A 17,505-nucleotide genomic window follows, 5' to 3' on the forward strand; every position below is an offset into this window, starting at 1 on the left:
AGTGGTTGAATTGGCTGTGCATTACTTTCACTTGCTTTTCTTCACTGTCTAAAGAACATTGTTCCAAATTCGTGGTAGAGAAAAGTCCAATTTCTGTTGTATTAGAAGTAATACAGTCATACACAGTACCTGCGTTTCCATTACAAATTTGCTCAAAACTTTGTCAAAACTCAGCTAATGTCGAAAAAACTGAATTTTTCAATTGCAATGTTTCCATCAAATGAGAAACACAATTAAAATCCCACGTGAATAAGTTTGTGTGATAAGTCATTAAAACACATAAAGTGTCGTCGTCCCTCTTCTACTTCCTGTTGCCTTCTTCTTTGTCTTTTCCTGCAGTAGTAACATCCGGTTGTTGATCAGGTGACTCTTGTGGTGGAGAAAAAAGTGTTTTCATTACAGTTTTACAAAATATCTTAATTTCAATACTGCCGAAAATGCACCTGATCTTCACACTCAACTTTGTTTTTTAATCGGAAAAAAAAAAACGCAAATTTTTTTTTTATTTATTCTAGTATTTCCACTAAGCGAATTGATTTCTCGGAATTCCAATTTGCGAAATTACATGATCAAAGGAAACGCAGCTAGTGAATCACGGTGACTTCTGTCAGCAAAATAACGCAACCTGGCACAAAACAAAAAGGCTTCCAAAAAATGATTTGAGGAGCCCAACAGCGAGTTTAGAGTGTTGACTTGGCAAACCCAGCATCTGTGGGGATCTTACTGGATAAACAAATCTGATCCACGTCAAGGATCAGACAGCAGATCCTCACAGGCCTTAAAGGATCTGCTGCTAACATCTTGACGCCAGAAACCACAGCACACATTCAGGGGTCTGTGCCTCCAGGGCTCAGGGCTATTAAGATGGTGGTCATAATGTTATGCCAACTCGATGAAAATGTGCAAAGACTGAATCAATGTGTCTGATTAGCAAAGTCTATCTGCAGCATGAAGAATAGGCTTAGTTTTACACACAGGTCTCCTTCTGTATTTTATTTATTTTTCTTTGGTCTGATTAATAATGAATATCCGTAAAATTACTCAAGACCTGGTAAAATACTTAAAACAGAAACTGTGGTGAATGGTGTACTTTGAGTGAGCTCCTTCCAATTGATAATAAAATACTGTTAATAAAGTCTGATGCTAGACTTCACACATTTTATGTAAACAGTTCACTGCCTGTCTGCAGCTGTCAAACATCACGTAAGAAGCGCTTCATGACATTTTACGCCTAAAAACAATGTGCTGCTTTATTCGGTGTGTGTGCAATGAGCATGCGCCAGCTTCGTAAGACTAAATGACAACTTTTAACACTTATATCTGTCACATTCCTACAGAAGATTCCCTCAAAAAGACGCACTATAGTGCTCTACAATACCCACTGTAGAAGTTGTATTTTTTGTTAAACTGAAAAATATGTTGCCATTGGTCGTACTGTAGAAGTATAAAGAGCCTGCTTTATTTTGAATACAGTTCTTTTTTTGTGTGTGTGTTTTCCACAGAGAGCTGACAGCAACATAACGGACTGTGTTAGTTATTCCATCACTCCTTTCCATTACCGCCCACTCCCCACCACACAACTGTTCCGTGGGTTTCTTTTTTTTATAAATTAGCACCCTCGGTTTCTTTAAAGAAAAAAAACGCACCCGTACCTGGACATAATTGCTTTCGCAGTATTCCGCTACTCTTTCCAGATTGGTAAAACTGTCCAGTAACGCTCTCCGTCCCGCAGGAATTTCCTCCTCCAGCAGCATCTGTAGCTCCGCCATCTTTACATAGTCCTTACTACTAACGGCTGCGGCTCGCGCTGACTGGATGCATCCTGCTGCATTCCAGGGCTGTGGGAACTTTCACAACTACGACGAGATACCTTGGAAATGCTGGGGAAATGTTTTATAAGGGCCATTTTTTGCCCGTGAAATTACTTCTTTCGACCCCTTACCATGAGTCAAGAATTGTAAAATTAATAAATAAACATAAAAAACTGTAAATTGTATGTTTTTCTTTTAGTAAGGTGGCAACAGTCCAAATTCTTTTTAATGTTTTCGATCTTTAATGACATGCAAATGTAATAGTTTTGGCCCCCTGACATACTTTTGGGTGGGTATGAGTGTGTGTATTATGGTTGTTTTTTTATTACGTTTTTTATTGTATTTACGGCTGTAATCACAGCTAATTTGTAGAATATATTAAATCATAAACAACCATAACTTACAGCACAAAACTTCTGTCTTAAGTTATGCGAGTTTTGCATTTTGGACACTTTAAAACAAAATCCTAAAGAAACACATCTTACTTTGATATCAATACAGAATGTGAGATATTATTCCATCACTTCTAGTTTTCACTGATTTAGCTACAGTCTAAAAGCACAGGTTAAGCATATCTTGACTATTTTTGCAGACGTGCAAATTAGTGTGCTTCTTTTCTTTGAATTAAGAAAATCAAAATATTTTACATAAGACTGTAAAATTGTTTAACCTCAAAACTGTTTGGTTCAGATTCACCTGCAGTCAAACACTCTCAATCCACACAGCAGTTACTGTACATAAACCCATTTATTCATTTACAAAATAACATTTAGCAAACAAATAATACATATTTACTTGTACAAAATCATACATCAAATAACCATTGTATTTTTAGTCTAGCACACGGGCTGACAGATATTCAACACGTCTGGTTTTAGGCAGGGATGTCCAGGTTTTCATCTCCTCTAGGGAAACTCTCCACCTCCATCGTCATCAAAAATTCTGCTCACACACAAAAAAAACAAAATCATTTTGAGTATTGGGTTCATTGCGACCAAGCCGTATATAATAAGACCTTTAGTGCCATCTAGTGGTAGAACGAAAAACGCCATGATGATGAGCAATTATATGATGTGCTAAAAGATGACAGAAAAAAATCTCTTTGTATTCTCGCAGCATACATTGCAAGGGGGCTTCATTTTATCCGTTTTTTAAATTATTATTATTAATATTATTTCAATATCAAAGTAAGACCAGCTCTTAAGAAATGCATGTAATACGGGAAAAAAATGCAATTAATAACAGATTTTATTCTGGATGTTTTCCAGGCTTACCTTCTGTGTAGTCGATGTCTGGCCGCGTGGACACAACAGCCCATGCCACGCCCACCAACAGTGCCACCACCAGGTTGACCACGATCCACGGCCGCAAGATCTGCTGCTCGGAGCCTGGAGGCCTGCAAGTAAAAAAATCATTAAAAATCAAGTCGGTTTTCAAAAAGGATGAAATCCGCTCTGAGAAATGTAGCTCAGTGGGAGCGGAACTGCATAAGAAGGCGACGGCCAGGCTAGGTTTTATTTATCATTACTGAAAACCCCTTTTTCAAAGTTTACACAGGATTCCAGTGGGTTTGCAAAAACTCACATTCTGAACCACACCACCCATTGGTCACTTTAGTTGGTAACAACTGTTCAATTTATCATCACAAAAACCATTACAATAGTCTTTTTTTCAATTTTTTTTTTAGATTATTTTGAAAAACGCTGAAGTCAAGTGAAAAACAACAACAGATCTCACCACAGAGTCTCGTTGGCCGTAGGGTAAAGGTTGATGCGGTCGCTGGTCATCTGCTGGCTGAGGGACAGTATCAGGGCTATGAAATATACTGGATACACACAGAGACGGCATGAAAACATTGTCATCATCTCCACCACCGTCGTAATCGTCATCAGACATTCGTGAAAGTCTTACGGAAGGAAGCCACGGCCACCGGGTCCAGAGTGAGGAAGCCTCTCAGGGCCATGGACGTCTTGGCCAGGTTGACCCTACGACGATACGCCCAACTTCACATGTTATTCTCATACAGAAACGTAAATCTCGGAGGTGTTGTTTTTGCCCGCAGAGACCTGTCGAATGCGGACACGGTGCTGATGGCCAGCAGCAGGTAGAGCAGAGACTGAGCCGGGTAGGCCAGAGGGTGGTACTGCTGCAGCAGGTTGTGCAGCGTGGTCATCTGCTCGCCGGCCAGCACGTACACGACGATGATGTTCCACACCGCGTAGCCAGCCAGGAACCCATGAGAGAACAGACCGACCACCCTGCAGGTGGAAGACACACGACCGCATTTATGTGGTTAATTTATAGACCTACTGTTGCTTCGTGAGCGGGTTGCCTGCATTGCTCGTTTCTGGTTTTCCATCGGTAGCGGACACCAAGCGGTCTCTTTCAGAGGATGATAGTGGTTTAAATATGAACTTATTGCTACAAAAATATTCTTCAGTGCGTTAGTCAGTGGACATGTCTTCCAGAGAGAGGTTCAGTTTCCCTTTTCTACCCCTAAGCCCCACTGTAGCTTTGTCATAACAACGTAGCAAACAGCTTCGGATATGTAAAGTGAGGAGGAGCTGATATCATGCTACATGCTTGTTTTGGCTGAGCGCTCACACGCCTCAACGAACCTGAAGCCGTTGTGAACCTTCAGAGAGACGTCCCTGGTGGTCCAGATCTGCCTGGGGTCCATGTAGTCCTCAGTCAGCTCCGAGTGCCGGAGATGCTCCACTCGGTCGGCCTGGAAACGCCCTGCGCACACACACGGGTTACCCTCACACACAAAGACCAACACGTTCTGGAGACGTCTGCAGAAACTACCTTGGAAACGTTGTTGTGCCAAAGTTCTGGGTCAACCCTAAATTAAATTCAAATTCAAAGAACACTTTATTGATCCCAAAGGAAAACTAAACGCTGTTGTAGCTCATGTTAATTCATATTATTCTAAGAGTTACTAGTGATGAAGATCTCAATTGATGTAAACCAGTTGTTTGAAATGAGAAAAATGTCTTGACTTTTTCAATGAAAAATTGAAAGAGGAACTCCAACACCTTTCACATATCAGATTCCCACTCACGGTTCCTCTCCACAAAAACTTTGCCGACCGGCTGGCTGTGTCCGTGCGGGGCGGAGAACAGGGAATGCTGCGGGATGGGAGACTGAGCGTCAGTGATGATGTCTTCGTCTTCGGCTTCCAGATCGTTGCTGTAGTGCTCTGTCGCCTTCGCCTTCCTGTCACGGGAGAAAACAAAGAGGAATTTGAAAGAGAAAGTAACCAGAAACCAGCAAACTATTAATAACCGTAGAAAAATGTGAAGACAAGCGAAGCAGTTCCAGCTCAGAAAGACGAACTGCGAAACATAAACGTCACGACGATGGATGAAGGCCACTGCAGATAGAAAATCAGAAAGGAGTACATTTCCACAAAAATACTCAGAAATGTTGTGATCAATTCTGAAATTTCTTAGAAAAAAACTTGGAAATTTCTGAAAAGTTGAAAATTTGCACACAAAAACAATCCCTCGTATTTTATGATTAATCTCAGAAATTTTCTAGAAAAATACCGGGAAACTTCTTGCTTTTAAAAGTAAAAACTTTTTGACTTAGGAAATTTCTGAGTTTCAAAAGTCAAAATCTTTCTAGAGGATACTTACAAATTTCTTATTTTCAAAAGTCTAACATTTTTTACTTTTGAAACTGACAGATAATTTATGAAATTATTCTAAAAATTAATGAGATTTTTTGGTGAAAATCCTACTTCTTTTTTTCAGTCTACAACGGCCCTAATATACGTCATTGCAAAATGTTGAAAACTCTTTCAACATTTTATTATTTGAATCAGATTCGATTTTTTAAAATTATTAATAAACAATAGTCAAAGATAATGTTTTCAACCAAAACAAACAACTATTTCAGGGATTTACATTTTTGAAACGGCTCTGGGTAAAAGTCAGCTCACAGTTGCTTCATGTTAGTCAGTCAGAGTCTCGTTTAACTTGTAATCAATGCATTTCTTACTCAGTTCATTCTTACTGTATTTATAATTGAAGCTGCTCAGTTGTTCTCACTTCCATATTCACTCGTTGTTTGATTTTAATCAGTAACTCTTGAACTTCCTCTGCTGCCGTCAGATCAGTCTGATGTTTTACATCCTGCTGCAGTTACTGGTACTTACTTCTTCCTTTTTGTCTTCCTGGTGACGGCGACAGTCATCTCCTCTCCTTCCCCGTCTGCCTCGGCCGTGTTGCCGTTTGGTACATCCCCGTGCTCCGTTTCCTGATCTGTCCGAGTGACACACAGCCACACAGTCTCTGTGACAGACACTCTGCTCAGTTCATCATGCCTTGAGGAGGGCCTCAGCGCTGTCAATCACCCTTGTGTACCTCTGCCCCCTTTCTCTCTGCTACTCTACGGCGAGTTCTTGTCATGAACGCTAATGCGAGTTGGCATAGCCACAAATGACAGCGGATACATGGTTTTCCTGGAATGGTAATTGGCTTCTCCGCTATTAGCACATTTAGTATCATGTATACAAGCGTGATTGACAGCGCTAAGACCTACCTCTTAGCTCTGATTCAAGACGGGTCGGGTGGGTAGAACAAATAGATTCTTTCAAAGATTATGTTTAAAAAAAAGCACTCATTTTTGGAAGTTTCATACTGCAGCTTTAAAGATTAATGATTCCAACCCAGCAGCTGCTGCCTCTTTCACTGTAAACGTTCATACCAATAGTTGACGCCTTTTTCTTCTTCTTCTTCTTGTGCGGCGCTGCGTCGTGCAGATCCGGGGTCAGGTGGTCTCTGCTGTCGGAGTTACTCCTGTCCTCCATCTCCACCTCCAGCCCCGCTGCAGCACAAAGCACGGCGTGAAGCAACAGCACAGCAGGCGAGCGGGTGGAGCCGCTGCAGGTGGAGCCCGCTCACCTTCGCCCTGCTCCTCTACCTCAGTCACCTCCTTCTTCGCTTTCTTCTTCTTGCTCTTCACTGTCGGCATGGCGACGTCTCCCTCCCTGCAAAGCTCAAGATTTCAGGGTGAACGCCGCCGGAGGTGCGCGAGGACCGCGTCGCGAGCTCGCCACGTCTCCAGGAGTAATTTAGGTCACTAGATGATCGTTTAATGGGGATTTCGAAGGCGGCCGGGCGGTGCTGCAAGTTAGAGATAACTGGATTAGCCGGAGGACAGGTGGCGGGGCAACGCTTTAGGAAACAGATCAAAAAGCACGAAGCATGCAGCTTCCCACCAGGGTTAGTTTCATGTACCTATCAGTTCCATCTGCCGATGTCTTTAAAGGGGCAGTATTGTGTATTTTCCAGTCACGTAGAGTAGCTTAATAAGACAATCAATTAGCTATGAAGTTGCTGTAAATTTCAAACAAGACTTAAAAGAAATTTGACTTTGTATTTGAACGTCTGGAAGCTGGGCCTCTGTCTCTTTAAGAAACTCCTGCTCTGTCTGAAACTCCGCCTTCAGGGAGTCATCACAACGTGTCATCACAACGTTAAAAGGTTAAAGTTGTTAACAAAGGGTCAACAACATTAACCCTTTAATGTTAAGCTCAGCAGATTTGCATTTCCAGCAGATGCTTGCTAATTGCTGCCGACTAGTCTGAAGGAGCTGAGTGGAGGAATCGCAGGGGAGGAGAGCTCTGTAAGAAGGAAGCTTGGAGAGCTGAATGGTTGCCATAGAAATGAAAGGATTTTTCAAACACGCATGAAAGAATCAAGGCAACACTGCAGATTTTTGATGAGGGAATAGCATCACAACATGATGGAAAGTTCAAAAAAGCCATAATTACGTACCACTGCCCCATTTCACAATTGATTATTCTAAAGTCAAGTCTCAGGTCTATCTGTCCGAATCTAGTCTTAAATCTCTGATGCCTGATGAAATTCTAGCTCTCTTGTCCACCTCCAACACCGCAGTACTGTCAGAGTCCAGAGCCCTTTAGTTAACACACCAACATCTGACAAACATGTTTGTCATTTAAAAAATAAAATAAAATTCTAAAAACGTATGTTTTCATCTTCAGTAAAGTGTTAAAGTGTGACATTTACCCTAGAAGTAGTGTCTAAAAATCATGTTCAGAAAATATGAATTAAAAACAGATTAACACTTGTTTGTGTTGATCTCTTTTTACAAGCTAATCAATCACATTTTTTCCTCCACACTGCAAAAAACACAAAATCTTACCATTTTTATTATTATTCTAGTTTCTAGTGCAAATATCTTGGTACACTTGAAATAAGACAAAACTAACTTACAGTTATGTTTTCAGCAAAATATATGAGCTTGTTTTTGGTAAGTAATTCATCAATATTGATGAAAAAGAACAAGTTTTGCTGGCCAATTATTTCAGTTATAACCAGACATTTTTCCCTGTTATAAGTGAACTAATCTGCCAGTTGAACTAGTGCTGACATGGCAGAGCCTGTAGTTTACACACTGCTTTTACATGGGAGAGAGATTCCCAATAAGATTTGAGCTGTAAACCATGAGATTGTCAGACTTGAATGTTTGGAGTCCAAGTCGAGTGTGAAGTCTTTGTTTGAAAAAAAAAAAAAGAAAGTCATGATCATGGCATCAAATTTAGTCTTTAACTCTGGCATAAACACCATCACACCCAGTGAATTTATTTATTTTCATTAAGGTTATGCTACTGTGAGACTCTTATGCCAGTCCATACCTAGCAACATTTGATCAGGCAAAACTTGAAAACTCTGTAACTGTTTTAGGGATTGGAAATTAAAGGACGTTCTGATAAAAATCTTGTAGTGGTATTAACATTACAAAAAAAAAAAAAATGCTTGTGTATGCTCACCTGAAGCGCTGAGTGTCTGTAGAGATAAAATCCTGCAGTTGGTCCCTCTGTGTGTTTGATCTTATCAAGGTAAATGAGAAAAACTCCCCTTCCTGCCCTTTATCCTTTATCTTTCAGCTCTCTGGTTGGGTTTAATCGTAGAACTGCCTTCAAACCGACTTCTGGACTCTCCGGATGGAAAGCTGGACGCTTAAACAAAAGGTGAGGAGCTAAACTGTAGCTGAAAGGAGGCACAGACACAGGAGGTCTGCGCCTCCCGAACTCCTCTCAGGGTTTAGAGTGGATCATGTGCTGAGCCCTGCCAGGTCCTGGAGGTTTTCTGATTGGCTCATCAGATGTGATGTCACCCACAACAGGAAATTATTTATTATATCTCAATTGCTGTCCTTAAAATACAGTGTTGTGACAAGATTGTCCTTCCGTCAATCAGTTTATAATACTTTTCTCTTGCTTAGAAAAACGAACTAGAATAGGAAAATATGTTTAAAAAAAAAAAACATACCGCTTTAGAAATCTTTTACAGAATGCATCTAGGAAAATTCAGAAGTACCATAAAGATGGTAGCTGCTCCTCCTATTGGAGTTTATTTAACTTTTTGATCACCAGCTACACACAAAATGTGCTGAGTGTTAAATATCATGAGTCAGATGTTGGTGTAAAAAAATATGTATAACACACATTTCAGACGGAGGTTTGTTTATTGTGTGGAAAAAAACACTCAGTTAAAAATATAAAAAATATATATATATATATATTTATTTTTTTTCATTTAAAACAGCTTGAAGTGAATGAAGCAGCAGAAACTCTATGTGAGTTTAACAGGGTCCAGGGGGAAAAAAGGGGCTGACATGGCAGAAACCAGGTCAGTAGAATAAATCCTATTAGAACAACACACATGCTGCTCTGACATTAAGTCCTGTAATGTGCACACATGACAACAGTCGCGAGTTTTTTTCAGCTTTACTTCCCCGTCAAACAAAACTGTCAACAATAATGACAATAAAACCTAACGTTAGGCTCGTCCCCTGTCATTATATCAGATAAAATATCCACTCAAACAATGCAGAAACACGTTCCTCTCCTCCCCCCGCCTCACTTCCTGTCCTCTGGCATGCCGCTCTACGCTCGCCGTCACCCGGGTGTGTTTAGATGGATGACAGTCGGTCCTGCATGATACCGTGAGCAGACACTAATCCTCCGGTTAAATCGCCTGAGCATCATCTGTCCAGCAGGGGATTAACCTGAGAACCACACAGGGGTCAACTCACAATGCCTGAACCCAACGCAGGGTGCCGTAGTCATGGAGACGGAGTCCTTCAGTCGGTACTGGGGATCCAAACGTATATATCTGAATCAGTGCTTGTATTATCTATTTTCCAGCTCCATTGTGCCATTTTATAACACAGTTAAGTAACTATGTTACCTTCACTTGTTTAAAAAAATGCTGTGTATATCAAACATGACCTCAAAGGGAGAAAATATGCTGAGAACACAAGAGAGAAGGGAGAATTGTGGCATCGTGGTTTGAGATGATGGAAAGGCAAACATCTCTGAACATACTGATGTAAGCTGAGTCTTTGATAGAGCCTGTAAACAAGAAAAAATAGACAACAACAACAACATACTGGCAGAACATGAGTCCTGCTGGTGTTATAATAGGCCTGCCTGAGTTCAGCTCACAGGGTGTTTCTCCATCTTTTTCCGATAAACCTCTGCAGTCAGAGTGACAGAATATCCTGGCTCCACAGCCTGCAGTTGAGGCATGTGACCGCTAGGTGTCAGTGTAGCCTTTCCTCTCATTCCTGATGTTTTCACGCTCACTTTACAGATTCTTTACACGCAGTAGGCGTCAGCAGCGGCTCACGACAGGTCGCCCTCTGCCCACCTGCGACACTGACCAGGAAGATGCTGCCATGGCAACCGCTGCTCTGCGTTCTGCCATGTTGTTTTCTCCTTACAGGTGTCATGAAATGACCTGATTCTGTCCATTAGCGCCTTGTGATTGCAGTGGGAACGATGATTAGAAGCTGAGGCAATGACTGAAACATGGATGAAACGATGTTCCAATGAATTTAAATCAGATTCTAATTTATTATAACACACAAATTAGCATATAAACATATGCATTTCTCTATTTATTCTATTAACTAACCATCATGAGGTTTAAGGGGGGCTTTATAATTTCTCTTAGAGGGGCAGTATTGTGTAAAATCAACTTTTTGGAGCTTTACATCATGTTATAATGTTATTACGTCATCAGAAACATATCAGGTGTTGCCCTGATTCTTACATGCATGTTTGGTGAAATCCTTTTAATCTCTCATGGCAACCATTCAGCTGTGTAAACGGCTCGGTGGACATAGCGCCTGTGTATCTGCAGAGCTTGTTATACAAACTATTTCTCTGTCCAATGCACTTGTAAACGGCTTAAAGTCATGATGTGCTGAAGGCGGAATGTTGGAAAGAGCAGGAGCTTCTTAAAGAGACAGAGGCCCAATTTCAAGGTGTCAAATTGCTTAGTCAAATTTTTTTTGATATATAAAGCATTTTAAAACAACTGAAGGTAATATATAGTTACTTGATGAAGCTATAAAATGGCAGTATGTGCCTGGAAAATACATACTGCCCCTTTAATAAATGAAAGTAGTATGTGAAAACAGTTTTTTGTAGGCATCCTTGACATAAAAGTTTGTTTTATGAGTAGAATAATATAACACTGTGGTATTTATTCATCAGTAATTTGACAGGAATGATGTGCTTGTAAACGGCCAGATTGTGGTCTATACTGTACAGCTGCTCAACCTGCTAGTCAGGCAGCGCCTCAGTGACCTAAAATATGTGGAAAAGTTAAAACGGAACAAAACCATTTTTACAGCTTTGTACTTACGGAAAAAAAGATCAGCGGAGCAGATGTCATGGAAATGATTGACTTTTTTCTGAATCAACAACCTTTTGTTTTTTGGTGAATTTTGCCCCATTTGTTCACTGCTAACTTTTAATTATCATTATTTAGATGCAGTCACTGGCAGCTCCCTTCTATTCTATGTGGAGTCTCATGTAAGAGATTTCACACATAATGGCTGCCAGGTGGATGACATCAGGCCTTAGCGACGGGACGTGACAGCTGCAGCGGGTGTAAAGGAACGTCAATGCGGCTCTCTAGACAAAGCAGAGACAAAGAGCGCTGGCTAATTACAGCAGCCGTCAACAGGCTTCCTTAAAGACGGAGGCGTGCTCCCTCTGCCTCCTCACACTGCTGCCACTCACGTTATTTATAGAGCAGCGAGCAACACACACACACACATTCGCACACACCCTCCCACATCGGCAGTTTCAATGATTAGATGCGTTTGGCCCGGAGACACTTGGCTGCCGAGCTGATTTTCACTCTGGCTTTTTAAAAATAAGGTGATGTGAAAACCGTGGACTCCAGCATCTGAGATGTGACAACAGGGAAGAATGTAAATAACAGGGATCGCCAGCGGGTTGGGGGGCGTCCAGGGTGTGTCCTCGGCCCCTTTCAGATGTGACACATTGCAAACCAGTGGTTGAGTAACTGCAGCTCAACTAGGAGACCTGGGAAATTGCTTACACCTTTCTGACAAATAAAAATACAAAGAAATGAGTCCATATAATAGGGAATATGGTAATATGACTAACCAGTCTGGGCGCCATTGTGCAGGGGGCGACATAAAAGCTGCGAAATAAAACAAAACAATCAAAATCACATTAAGCAAAAATTTTGAGTTCACTCTACTAAAGTGAACAAAGGAACAAGCAACAAAAACATCAAGTCATTTTGCCCCAAATGAGTTTCCCACTGGTTGTAAGCACTGAGCACAGAGCCCTTCTCCCCCATGACTCCCCCACTCAGCTCCTTCAGACTAGCCAGCAGCAATTAGCAAACACCTGGTGGACCTGCTGAGCTCATTGTATAAGCTGCTTATCAGCTGGTTAAAATGTTGTTAAAGGGTTAATAGAGGAACCATGTTGTGATGACTTCCTGGAGGTGGAGTTTTACAAAGAGCAGGAGCTTCTTAAAGGGACAGAGGCCCAATTTTAAGTCAAATTTCTTTTGAGTCATATTTAATATATGTAGAATTTTTATAACAACTGAAGGGAACATAGTTGGTTGATTCTGCTGTAAAATGATACTGTGACTGGAAAATACATAGTACTGCCCCTTTAAGTATGTTTTGTTGTCCAAAGTTGTCAATATTTCAACCAAAAAACTACAAGCTATAGTTACATAATCCTCATTTAAAATTAACTGCTCATTCTTACACTTCTGAATTTTAACGTCCTGTGTTACAATAGGATATATTCATATTGTGGTAATTTGCTCTAGAAATTTCAAGAGCCTCTGTCATTGAAACTGGAACAGTGACCTGATTTCATTTAATTTATATCCATATCTTTAATTTATATCCAACTCTTAATGTTGAACCAGGTCGGTCAAAGCTGAGTGGAAAGATTCTACAATCAACTCTTTAAAAACATTGTTTTGAATTTGTAAAATCTTTATTTCTTTTTTGAAGACCTATGTTCATCTGTTGTTTGTGGCCTCTTAATCCTCGAACGGCCACAGCGGCGCTCTCTCCAGGGTCCAGTGGGCGAGAGGCCAGACAGGTCGATAGTCCATTAGAGAGAAGACACACATGCTTGCACACATTCACTACTGACATGGCCATGTAACCAAGTACGCTTGTTTTCAAACTGTAGGAAGTGATCCCACCCATGTAGAGGGAGACGATGCAAACTCCAAAAAGAGGGATTTGAACCTTTTTGCTTCACAGTGTTTTAAAAATGAACATATCCAAGCTGTGTGTTTTTAAGTGGTTAAAAGAAAAGCTTCATTTCTACAATGACGTTGCTAACACTGTGATGAGGTGTTAGCAACGTCATCACACCTTCTTCAAATTAAACCAAATTGATGTCAAATGTTTGTGCAGCACACATTTTCGCTATCATTTTAAATGTATTGATCAATGTTTCCAGAGGTCATCAAAGGTCAACCAGCCCCACCACATTAACTGAATCAAATGAAATATGGAGTCAGTGAGGAGCTCTGCTATATTTGTGCCACACAAATTTTTGATTGTGCAGTTAGAATTTTTAAGTTAAAATAATATAGATCTCAGAGGTCACCAGAGGTCAACAAGATGGTGTAGAAATCAAACAGGCTGCTCTCTATCTGAGAAGGTTTGCTGCAGGAAGCAGACATCAAGGCATCACAATTTCTAATGAATCACAAACTAAATCATCCTGGATTTGTTTTTCTGTCCTCTAATAATCCACCTGTTTCATTCAGGTGCTCTAAAAAGTTGTCTCATCACTCTAATTTCCAGGACAGTCATATATATAAAAGGTTGTTTGGGCTTTCCTGATACAAATGTAAACATTTTCGGGGCGTTCTGGTAATTTCATAAATTTTCGACCAATTACATCCATCGCTCGGCCGTTTTGTTTCGCCGGCGTTTATCTGAGCGCGACACATTATACTCTGTTTATCCTGCCCTGAAAGGGGGAGCTGGAAGTAATTACCATCATCCAGGCCTGATGGCTGCGTCCTCTGTTTGCTGCTGCAGCTTGATGTTGCTTTTCAGCCACAACACAAGCACAACACAGAAGGCAGGCGGAGATAAATGGAGGGAGCAGAGATACGGAGGGGGGCGAGCCAAACGGGAACTGCAGAACAAGAAGATTCGGGCGCAGAATTAATGTTTTTATCCCAATTTATTAGGGATCCTGTTGCCACGGTGAATGTTTTAACACATGCCCTCATTAGGAAGCAGATTGGTTACTTCTGGTTCAACATTTAAGTCTCACAGTGATATGAAAGAAATAACCTGTTGTTGTCGAGCAATGATTCATAAAGCAGGTAGGAAGGGAATCAGAATCTGGAGGCAGGAGGCGTCACTCTGATTTGTAGATCATGTTGAAGGGAAGTATCTAAAAAATAAACTGAAATTATCCAATAAATTTAGTTCAACACCTTTGGATATACTGGATTTTATTTGTGTCGATTTTTCTGGAAGAAATTTCATGAAACAAGTTGAACAATATGAAAGTTTAGGGAACATTTAAAATGAACATTTTGGACTAATTTTGGATCCCTTTCCATATTGTAAACCCATTTGCTGACCAATACTGAGAAACTTTTTTGTGTTTAATGACTTCCCTGTTTTATTTATTTCAGTTTCTAGAGCAAATTACCACAATATGAATATATCCTATTGTAACACAAGGATGTTAAAATTCAGAAGTGTAAGAATGAGCAGTTAATTTCAAATGAGGATTATGTAACTATAGCTTGTAGTTTTTTGGTTGAAATATTGACAACTTTGGACAACAAAACATACTTAAAGGGGCAGTACTATGTATTTTCCAGTCACAGTATCATTTTACAGCAGAATCAACCAACTATGTTCCCTTCAGTTGTTATAAAAATTCTACATATATTAAATATGTCTCAAAAGAAATTTGACTTAAAATTGGGCCTCTGTCCCTTTAAGTAGCTCGTGCTCTTTGTAAAACTCCACCTCCAGGAAGCCATTACAACATGGCTCCTCTATTAATCACTTAGCAACGTTTTTACCAGCGTTTTATTGAGCAGTAGCTCCTGTAATGAGCTCAGCTGATGCTCAGTTCCACCAGGTGTTTGCTAATTGCTGCTGGCTAGTCTGGAGGAGCCGAGAGGGGGAGGAATGCTCTGTGAGACAGAAACTCGGAAAATGCAGCTGAATGGTTGCCGTGGGAGATTAAAGGAAAGAATGAATGTTTTTGGTGCGGTAATAAAATTATGACATGACGTAAAGCTCAACGGAGTCGGTTTTGGTGTTTTCATATTTTGAGTGAGAGCAACTACAGGCAGGATCTGGGACCTTTCTGCTAATTCCTAACGAAAAGCACGAATATTTGGGTGCGACTCCAAAACACATTTTGAAGTCCTGAGAATGAGCTCTGAATCTCAATCATACTCTTGATGTGAAGCGCAAGACGTCGTCCCCTCTTCCTTCAGCCAGCAGCCCGTCTGTCCCTGACTTCATGTTTTCCACAGAGCCCTAACGTTCCTCAGACGGACAAACAAAGACCTGCTTGTGTTCATATAAAACCTGGATGCTTCTGTTGGGCGTATTTCACAGCAACACTTCAGTTAGGAGCCAATCCGTCTTGTTTACTTACCGAAACAGAACAAGAACTCCAGAGAGTGAAGCTTTTGTCAATCACAAGAAAACAACTCAAAGAACCCAGAAGGAGAAAACTGCTGCCAGAGCAGGAAACTCTCCTCCTCTGCTTCCTTCTTCTCCTGCTCCCACCAATAGGATTTCTGCGCTGTTCCCCATTAAGGCGCTGTGCATAAATAGCAAAGCTCTGCCCCAAATTATAAAATTGCTTTCCCTTTTTAGCCAGGACCCTGAGGAAAGAGAATTAGCCTCGACTCATGGAGTGACGGAAGCTTTTCGATCATTAAGTTTGACGCAGCTTAAACTTTCCTCTTTGGTAAAACGTATAGTTAGAGTCGCTCAGGTTATGCTGCTATAGGCAGGGCTGAAAAGATTAACCGTGATTAATCAGTTATTGAAGTAATTCTCAGCTAATTTAATAATCGATAAATCATTAACTGGAGTACACAGACTAAAAAAAAAAAGAAAAGAAAAGCCTTTTGCTGAAATAACTCAGCTAGAGCAGTAATTAAGCCAAAACTGTCCAAAAAAAAGACACATTTTATATTTAAAATATATTTAAGATGCCTTCTTTGTCTGTATATATTTTTCCTGAGTTTGAAAAGCTGAAAATGTTTGACTAGCAATCCAAGTAAAGATATCCCATCATTTAAAGGAAATATTTTCTCCCAACAGCGCTGCTCTTGGTTCTTTCTCGGTGTTGTCCAGGCGACTGCCCTGTAAGCACAAACTAAAACAGTGTCTTATAATTCAAAACCATTAGACGTGCATCACTGTGAAACCATGCAACCTTTACAACTACAATGCTGACACACACACACACACACAGCAGAGGGCTGGGTGTTCAGTTCTCTATCGATTGCTGTTCCTTCATCTTAAATTGCGTTATGACTACACAGTAAACACACCGGCGTTAATTAGCGACCAATCAGAGCTTGTAGAAAAATGAGCTGACCTCAGTTTTTCTACAAGCAGTTTCTCCAATTAATTGTCTTAAAACATTTCTCCTGCAGCTTTTCTGCGAACACGCGATGAGCAACTGGAGGAAGTTCAATGGAAGAGAGCGCCGCGCCGCAGTGAAGCCGTACTTCAATGAAAACCAGCGTGTGTGTGTGTGTGTGTGTGTGTGTGAGTCAGGGAATCCTCTGGGGAATTCATTTTCCTCACACTGAGGAGCTTTGGAGGCAGAGAAAGAGGAAGAAATGCTCAGAAATTCACTCGCTTTTACCCAAGATTGTAACAAGCTCTGCAGTGATGTTAGAGTTCCACTCACACACACACACACACACACACACACACACACACACACACACACACACACACACACACATCACAACAGGGTGTGTTACGCCTGGGTTGCATCAGCAGCAGCAGGAGCGGCTCAGTGGTCATGAACAGACTTTTAAATCATCCTGTAGCTGCATTAGGCAGATCAGTGTGTTGCCCCACTGCATGGCTTCTTACTTATATAACCTCTCTGTAAACACATTCTAAATTTTCAAGTTATTGCACTCAATATAGCTTAAATTAGGAGCTTCAGGTGGGATTTCTGCTCTGTCGCAGCAGTCTGTGTATTGTTTAGTAGAAATAACATTTGACTTTAGAATTTAACGCCTTGAAATCGGGCCTCTGTCTCTTTAAGAAGCTCCTGCTCTTTCTGAAACTCCGCCTCCAGGAAGTCCTCACAACATTCCTATTTATT

General features: G+C 40.8%; 2 protein-coding genes and 1 long non-coding RNA gene across 9 annotated transcripts in view; all 3 read right to left on the reverse strand.

Annotated features, from left to right (window-relative positions):
* Positions 1–1,804, reverse strand: part of LOC103460195 (abl interactor 2-like) — a 33,789-nt gene extending 31,985 nt beyond the window's left edge. For 4 of the 7 annotated variants that reach the window (XM_008402267.3, XM_008402268.3, XM_008402269.3 and 1 more), the window contains exon 1: positions 1,653–1,801. In XM_008402267.3, the coding sequence (XP_008400489.1) occupies positions 1,653–1,769 (117 nt within the window). In that variant the 5' untranslated portion in view covers positions 1,770–1,801. Of the gene's footprint in view, positions 1–1,652 lie in introns of all 7 variants that reach the window. The other 3 variants (XM_081599743.1, XM_008402272.3, XM_081599750.1) reach the window with 2 other exon arrangements.
* A 735-nt stretch (positions 1,805–2,539) lies between these two features.
* On the reverse strand, positions 2,540–8,853 carry tmem237a (transmembrane protein 237a). Its single transcript, XM_017303187.2, has 11 exons — positions 8,617–8,853; positions 6,722–6,943; positions 6,525–6,644; positions 5,974–6,079; positions 4,876–5,030; positions 4,430–4,550; positions 3,878–4,069; positions 3,723–3,796; positions 3,549–3,636; positions 3,086–3,207; positions 2,540–2,753 (listed from the first exon to the last, which is right to left on the reverse strand). Exons 2-11 carry the CDS (start codon positions 6,789–6,791, stop codon positions 2,686–2,688), a joined length of 1,116 nt encoding a protein of 371 aa, XP_017158676.1. The 5' UTR covers positions 6,792–6,943; positions 8,617–8,853; the 3' UTR covers positions 2,540–2,685.
* Positions 8,854–9,559: 706 nt separating this feature from the next.
* LOC145548796 (uncharacterized) lies at positions 9,560–12,597 on the reverse strand. The gene is made up of 2 exons (XR_014084795.1): positions 10,040–12,597; positions 9,560–9,942 (listed from the first exon to the last, which is right to left on the reverse strand). It is a non-coding gene; the product is annotated as an uncharacterized LOC145548796 (long non-coding RNA).
* Positions 12,598–17,505: the final 4,908 nt, after the last annotated feature.

This window comes from Poecilia reticulata, chromosome 2, assembly GCF_904066995.2.
Source record: "Poecilia reticulata chromosome 2, P_reticulata-male-v2, whole genome shotgun sequence".
NCBI classification, from domain to species: Eukaryota; Metazoa; Chordata; class Actinopteri; order Cyprinodontiformes; family Poeciliidae; genus Poecilia; species Poecilia reticulata.